General features: G+C 40.3%; 1 protein-coding gene across 5 annotated transcripts in view; it reads right to left on the reverse strand.

Moving 5' to 3' along the window:
• ARID1B (AT-rich interaction domain 1B) overlaps positions 1-8,027 on the reverse strand; it is a 583,022-nt gene that overhangs the window by 58,091 nt on the left and 516,904 nt on the right. For 4 of the 5 annotated variants that reach the window (XM_019526890.1, XM_019526889.1, XM_019526886.1 and 1 more), the window contains 2 exons: positions 4,733-4,842; positions 3,841-3,999 (listed from right to left, as the gene is read on the reverse strand). In XM_019526890.1, coding sequence (XP_019382435.1) covers positions 3,841-3,999; positions 4,733-4,842 — 269 coding nt within the window. The remainder of the gene's footprint in view (positions 1-3,840; positions 4,000-4,732; positions 4,843-8,027) is intronic. The other variant, XM_019526887.1, reaches the window with a different exon arrangement.

The raw sequence follows: 8,027 nt of genomic DNA on the forward strand, positions 1-8,027 counted from the left end.
CCCTGCAGGCTGGCAGAGCTCCAGCCTGCAAGGGGCTGATTGGGACCCGTCATTGCGGCCAGGGGGCACTGGGTCAGGAGTGAGGGGCACTGGGTTGGGACTGGCCATCAATGTTTAAAAATGGTTCCTGGTACAAAAAGATATGAGAACCACTGCTCTATACCACTTCTTGACCAAGTCCCACCCCGTATCATATTTTCTACTATTCTAGCCCCTGGGCTCTTTTAAGAGATGACCAGTCTTGTTTAAGTGGGAGATGGTTTAGCATGATGTGAAAAACTCAGCTCATTTCCACATTTCACTTGTTTCACGCTACATATAATTTATAACACAACTAAGTAGGCAGTCATGCTTCAAAGAACAAAGCTTTTCCATGATTTCTATGGCAAGTCTGTAGAATCGGGTGAACAAATGAAGTTCCTTGAGAAGTTCATTGTCTCCTGCAAGGGTTCTTTTTAGATTTTAGCTGGAGGTAGCTGTCTCTGAACATGTCTGCGTTTGAGTGCACAAACGGACAGAAAGATACAGATATTTATAACTCTGCCTACTGCCTGCTTACTCCCACTGGAATGAAGAGTTTGTCAATATTTACATTATTACCAAGCCCTATTTCATGACACCAACACAGAGTATGCAGGCAGGCACAACTGCCCACACCTGAAATCTGAAAAGGACTCTTGCAAGAGACAGTGCACTGTCACTGACGTTACGGTTTATTTATTTATTTATTTTCTTGCCTGAAGGATTCTGCAGATTTTGCAAATCCCTCATTTCCAGCCCTGTGGCAAAAATGTACCTTTCAGCTGTCTCTACTGTAATGTTGTATGCAAATATACAGAGGGAAGAGTTTCACTGTGTTCTAGGAGGTTTTCATAACCCGAATGTTTGACTTCATGCCACAATGACTCGGTATGAATGCCTTCTTTCTCTCGCATAGACCTATATGCATTTTCAAATTCTACACTAATAAATTTCAACCCATTTTGTCCCACTTGGGTATGGAGCCTAGAAACAGCCAGATGACAATACAGTATAGCAATATCACTGTAACTACCCACCAAGAGATCTGCAAAACATAATAGTATAAAATCTGTTCTCTGAATCTTTCTCTCCCTATCTCCATAAAAAAAAAATCACTGAAAGAAATGATGTACTACAGGTACAGTTTGGCCAGGGCAGTCCAGATTTCATAGGCTATCCTGGCGTCCCAACTGGTTGGCTAAAACTGAAGCACACCTGCATGTGCCTGGCCCAGCACCTCCTGAGCAGCGGCCAGAGGCTGGGGGGGCAGGCCAGGCTGAGCACCGCTCCTCCTCCCTGGGGTGGGGATCAGCTGGGTCAGAGCAGGCCAGGGGAGCGGGCTGGGACTGGGGCTTGGGCACCTGAGTGGGGCAGGCGTGTGTGCATGTATGAGTGGATATGTTGCCCCCCCCACAATGTATTTTCCTCAAAATAATACAGTCACCCTAACTTTAGAGGCGTAGGGATACTCAGAAGCTAACCCTGTTCACCCATAGCCTAGCTCTCTAGAGGAATCAGAAATTGTAGTGGAAACACAGCACTTGAAGCAACTTTAAAGGTTTTTGGGACAATATGATTAATAAATTAACAAACAGAGATATTCTGATATATCCCTGCAGGGATGGGGAGCTCTCAATAATCACTCCAATCAAGATCAGAAAACTGGTGCCAATGTAACCTGCAGTTGTTTTATGGACTGGTCTCCCAGATAAAAAAGGATAAGTTAGTTGGCCTCAATTATTACCTATCATTCTACAGCTTCCCAAACTGGTTCTACTCCAGTCATTCAGACCTATGTACTGACACACTGTGGTTTCATTACTATAACTCTGAACATTAGGTATAATGTCGTATTTGTAAAGAAGAGCACATTGGGAGAGGTTATCTGTGATGAAACACCAACATAATTCCTCCTATGTCTTCCACTTGTATATTACAACATTTTCTGTTAATTTTAAGAGGCAACAAAAATATATGCTGGTGATGGTTTCTGAGATGTATTAAGCAATAACAAGAACTCAGGAATGCCCTTTCACTCTGGACATTTCCAGTCTCCCAGAGAACATGAATTGGTTGTGCATTTATGCAGTTATCTCCCCCCCCCAAAAAAAACCAAACAAACCCCATTTCTGGTCATCAATTGTAGCAATGTTATTAAAATAAGGACACAGTGGGAACAAACAATGTCAGCTGCCTTCTGAGACTCAAAGTCAGTGCCAAAAAGGCATCAAATTTAAGGTGGTCCATTTTTATCCCAATACTTCCTCTGTTCTCCCTTACATCCCTGATTCTTTTAAGGTAAAATTTACTCCAGTGCAGAAGGTCTGAACACGGATTTTTGAAACTGGATTTGACTCTATTAGATAAATCCTATGTACCTCAACAGGTCTTACATGGGACCTCTACATTAGAAATAATGTCGCCCTTTGTGTAGGAACTTGTCTTCACAGATGAGATGGCTAAGAGCTTAACCACGTCCTCAGAAAAGCAAATTGTTAGTTACCCTGGATTGTGCAGAGTCTAGAAACATTTCTGGGTACAACTGACTCTTCAGCCTCCAGATCTATCTGCTGAAGCAGGACATTGATGATTAATAACATCCCCCTTTTTCAGGGTGTTGACTAGACTTTCAATTTCTGTATGGCTAAACTTTCTTTCCTCTCCAAATTGCTTTTCTCTCTTTCACCTGAGACAGACTCTTCAATATCTCTCCTTGTGAAAATTAAAGTGTTTTTGAAGAGATGTTGCTAAGTTAACTGAATATGAACACTGAAAAAGAGCTTTATATTCCTAGTATAACCATTTTTGCAGTATTTTGCTGCAATAAATTATTTTTTACTAAAGAAGGAACAACATATACTTTCCTTGTTTATAAGAATCAATTAAAAATTGTCAAATGGTCAGCAATGGGCCAAACCCCCATATACGCTTATGTTAACATTATCTTTTTTTTGTCTTTCTTCCTATTTTTAGTTCTTTGCATCTCTCTCACCTAGAAACAGGTGCCTTATTTAAATGTTAAACCTTGTGCTGGGCTGGGTACAGATTTTTCTGTATATCCTATTTCTATTGTGAATAACTCTCTTTACCTAAAAAGTAGCTTTATAAAAATACACATTCATTAACTTTTCAAGAATATTTTGGAGCATTTCAAACCAACTCAGTGAAACAAATCAGACTTGGTATTATTTTAGGCTGTGTGTCTCAAGAGCCTTTTTCCAGAGAGAATATTTGGAATTAAAAATGTTTCAGATCAGTACATGACCAGCTGGTTTGAACTGCCTGGTATGGTGCTGAGCCTGTAATTCAGAAACTGGCTGCACATTTACTTTCTGTAAGGGGGAGATTTTTTTTGTATTCAGTGTAACACTAATAAATAGAGAAGCAAACATTTAGTGAAGTCAGTTGTGCAAAGGAGTTTGGGCCCATTAACAGAAATGTGATGTCCTCATCAACACAATTGGCATGCTCTGTAAGCTGATGCATTATGGGAAGGATGTGTTTTTTTCACAACAACTGCTGTATTACCAGACAGCAAGCTTGTATGATGCACAAATTTTACTCTCTCTTTTTTTTAAATGACTACTGGACCAAATTTTGCCCTCAGAAAGGCATGCTCAGGTTCCACTGAAGCCAAGCCAGTGGGAGTTGTGTGCATGTGTCAGAGAGCAGAATTTAGCCCTATTATTATAAAGAAAGAAAATCCTTTAGTGGATAATGAAGAAAAAGAATTTATAAAACAAACAAGCAAGCATTAAAATATAATTAATTACAAAAAAATAAAAAAATAAAAAAACCAAAAAAACCAGAGCCACTTACAGGGCTTGATGGAGTCTTTGGCCAGCCTGGGCTGCTAATGCTATCACTTTCATCTCCATGAAATGAGGAGATGCTAGCAGAGCTTGGGGACATTGGGGAAGGGACTGGCAGGTTGCCTGGGGTTGGGGGCTGAGAAATACCCTGTGAGCTGTAGCTATCCTGTGGTAGAGGAATAAAAAAAATATATATGACAAAGGCAGGGCAAACTTTATTAAAAACAAAAAAGATACATCCAGTTTAACAGACTGACCAATTCTTTATATATAAAATATATATAAACAGAGAAACACATACAGAAAACACACACATATATAAATATATAAATATATATAAAAGTTATTAAAACAACATTGTTAATTAGTATAATTTGGAAAGTTTGCTGGATGCTTGGCTCAAGTAACTAAGCCACCATGCTTACTTCAAGCTCACATGGAATGCTAAGCATGGGTTTCCCCTTATGAAAGAAAGAAAAAAAAAAAGCTGTTCACCTTATTTTATCAAATAAGGCAAGAAAGCAAAATATTAAAGTATGCTGCTGCTGAGGCGGCCAAAACAGGAAGCTATAACTGAAGGCAGAGAAAAATGGCTGCAAGTATTGAAACCAGGCAAGACCCTCCTTTCCCGCCCACCTGGCTAAGCCGAATTCCCACGCAACTGTTTTGCTTGGGTTGCTTTGCCCCCGCGAGTTAAAATGCCATAAGAACTAGTAACTTTCAGATCCACACAATGAAGGAAAAAATATAAAAGAAAAGAAACAAACAAACAGATTGCACATGAATGGAAAGGCATGCAGGAAAGACCAAATGAGGGTAGGCCAAAATCAGAGAATGAAAGACAACATAGCAGACTTCTGCTGGGCCAAACCAACACCACGTGCGGAGAAAGGAAATACCTTTGACTTGCTCTCAGGCTGTGGGGGTCCTTCTTCTTTGCCATCTGCTTTGAGAGGGAGGGGCAGTTTGGACTCACCAGGTGTCATCATATCTGCAAGACCCATAGGTGCTAATCGAAAACAGGAGAAACATTTTAGGCATGATTATGTTTGTAAGAAAATCCTTCCTGCTGTAAAACACTGATGGGTACTCCACCGTCCACTCTCCTTCTTTACATATAGTATCTGGAAACCTGGAAACCTCTTAAAGTTACGCGAAAAAGTGACATTTTAAAATATATAAAAGATATAAAAAATAAACATAGTAAAACAAAAAAGAATACAACAATTACAAAGCAAAACATTTCAAAAAGCACAAATACATTTCTAATACCACTGGCTGGCTTGCAGCTGTTTATAAACATGATTGTTGCACTGTAGGAGGATGATGGTCTTTGGAAATTGTTTCATCTTTCACTTTAATAGAGCACAACAACATAAGCCAAACCTGTGCAAATGTTGTTGATTGTGTAAATACTGGGGGAAAAGTGTGAAAATCTGAATTACCTATCAATTCAATGCGATGGCCGGCAGAGTACCTTACTATTTCTTCTGTCTTCAATATGAAGTCCTGGGTTATGTGAGCTTTTCATTTAAGTAACTCAAACCCTGTAGATTCTGAAACTTTTATCTTCCAATTACTGAATTATAAGCAGTAAAGTCCACTCTATGGGAGAAGTGGCCATCAAACTTTTTCCGCTTGTGCAGAAATCAGGTGGGACTAAAGCAAACACTACCTGCTGAGATAATACCACAGAGCTTCTTCAGCTGGGTGCTATGAGGGTTAGGTAATTATTTTTAGCCCACTGATGAAGTGCTAAGTATATTAGGATTGCTGTGTAGCTGTTGTGTTTCTAGATTTCCAATGAAAATGCAAGAAGATATATTCAAGTAAAATAGATAATACCTGACAAGAGCATGTTCTGAAAGAGGCCATGCTACCAAATCAATGCATACAGCTCAAGATCACGAACTAGACACCAGCTGAACTTTCCTGAAGAAAACCATTCGCACACGACGTTGTCTAAAGACTGGGATTGTATGCAAGACAGCCTTTGTATTTGATATACTTTTTTTAAGATTCAGGAAAGGCAAAAGGAGGACAGAGAAAACCATGAGGCAGAAAGGTGAAGAAAATGTCTACAAAATCGATAAACTATTAGAATTAGAAAAACATCTTTCTTTAAATAAAACATCATAAAACCTCTCTGTTATAAGACTGGTTTGCTCTCCTGCAAAATGACAATGCTGGCTTGCGCTAGGGAGGCATGCAGCAGAACATGCCAAGGAGACGGGGAAAAATTGCTTTAAAAATTCTTCACAGATTGCCCACTACAAAATGATTATTGCACATATTCATGTATTACTATGTTTTAGAAAATAATTAGTTTTAATTACAGCAGTGAGAGAATGAGCAGGACTCTGGCGAATATGCTGGCAAGCTTTGCAGTGCTAATTTGCTAATATCTTTAGCATCACTGCAGGTTGAAACTATGGCTCTGCCAAAAAAACCTACCCAGCCATGTGCTCTGCGAGTTTACAACTGTATATTCAATATTCGGCATTGAACCACTGGTGTTTTTCATGGGCACGTCGTCTTCTTATTTTTTCAAAGCACATTTGTAGCCCAATCAAGCCCTTAAAGTCATCACAACACAGAAATCATAATTGAGATGTTTGAAAAAAATTACTTGCAATACTTAAGATTTTGAGAATTGGAACAAAAAGCCTTTTTCAAGTGATGCAGCTGCAGAGAAAATCTATTGGGATCAGCTAAAAATGCCGTTATTTTTATGAATGTGTGCAAAACCTCAACAGAACAGCCAAGCAATATTATGCTGAGAAGCCTGCCTGCACCAAGCATTTAATTTGTATATATTATTGCCCTTATGCTCCCATTTGAGGAGTGGGGGCAGACTGGGACAATTCTGAATTGAGGTACGACAGCTTGACACTTTCTTTTTTAATCTGATTGTTTTTAAAAAGAGGGCTCTTCTTTGGTTAGTGCTTTTTAAACACTTATTCTGGGAAATATAAAAGATGCTGCTAAAATTGAGTTCAATTTTATAATACGTTTAAAATATTTTTGATAGTTACAATAGCAGAGAAACCTTATTTTTGGACATCTCCGATTTGTCTGTTTTCTAATATGCTTAATTATAATTTCCCATGTGCTGGTAATGAAGGACAAGCTGTCAGGAACTGAGGACAATTACAGAGAACTTTGTAGTTAATAAAGTACTCTGAATTAGGTTACCTTTCTTTGTTCTATTTTATTTATTGTTTTTTCTACCTTGAAATGGGAATTGCAAGGGCTTTGCTAAGTGGATTTTAAGATTGTCTAGTTTCCCTGTAGCTTTTGTAAGTACTTCACCATCCTCTGCTGAAATGCTCTTTCATAACTTCTTGTAAGAACACTCTCTAGTGATTTTGAACAGACATCCCTTCACTTTCTAGCATGGGAGTGGGCAATTATTTCAGGCAGAGGGCCGCTTACCAAGTTTCGGCAAGCTGTTGAGGGCCACATGGGTAACCCTGCCCCCGACAGGTGTTCCACCCCCTGGTTGTCATCTTGTGATGGGATGTCCTGCCCCCTAACCCCTGATTTTTGCCACCAGAAGTCCCTCCCTTTACCCCCGAAAGTACTCCTTTCAGCAACGGCTTTTGCCATCTCAGAACCAGAAAAATACCAAATTATATTTTAAAAAGCAAACATTCATTGATTTGATTTAAAAAAATATTGTTGTCCTGGTTTACATGTCTTTGTGTAGTGTACATAGAGGTAATTGTATATAATAGCTTAAAATTAAGTCTTACTTTTTAATCTTGTGGGGGGGAGGTATAGGTTTATGGTGGGCTGTGGGTGTACGGGTATGTGGGGGAAGGTGTGGATATTTGTGGGGGGGGGATACGGGATGTGGGTGTGGGGTGAGGGACCATGTGAGATGCGGGTGGATACGTGAGGTGTGGGTGGGTATGGAGTTTGTGTGGGGGAGGGTGGCTGGGTCTGCGTGTATGGCAGTGCAAGGGGGTGTGTGGGTGTATATGTATGGTCAGGTGTGTATGTGGAACTCACCCCCCCTCCCCACACACACACGGGTACCGGCATGGGCCCTGCGCTTCCATGGTCTGGTGATGCAGCCAGGAGCCACATGGTGCTGGAGCTGTGTGGGGGCAGGAAGGCAGGGGAATGACTGGGGTTGGAGTGGGGCTGGGCTGCTGTGTCCTACTGCCGGCTCCTCCTGGGTCCTACTGC

This window comes from Gavialis gangeticus, unplaced genomic scaffold, assembly GCF_001723915.1.
Source record: "Gavialis gangeticus isolate Ggan-Ray unplaced genomic scaffold, GavGan_comp1, whole genome shotgun sequence".
NCBI classification, from domain to species: Eukaryota; Metazoa; Chordata; order Crocodylia; family Gavialidae; genus Gavialis; species Gavialis gangeticus.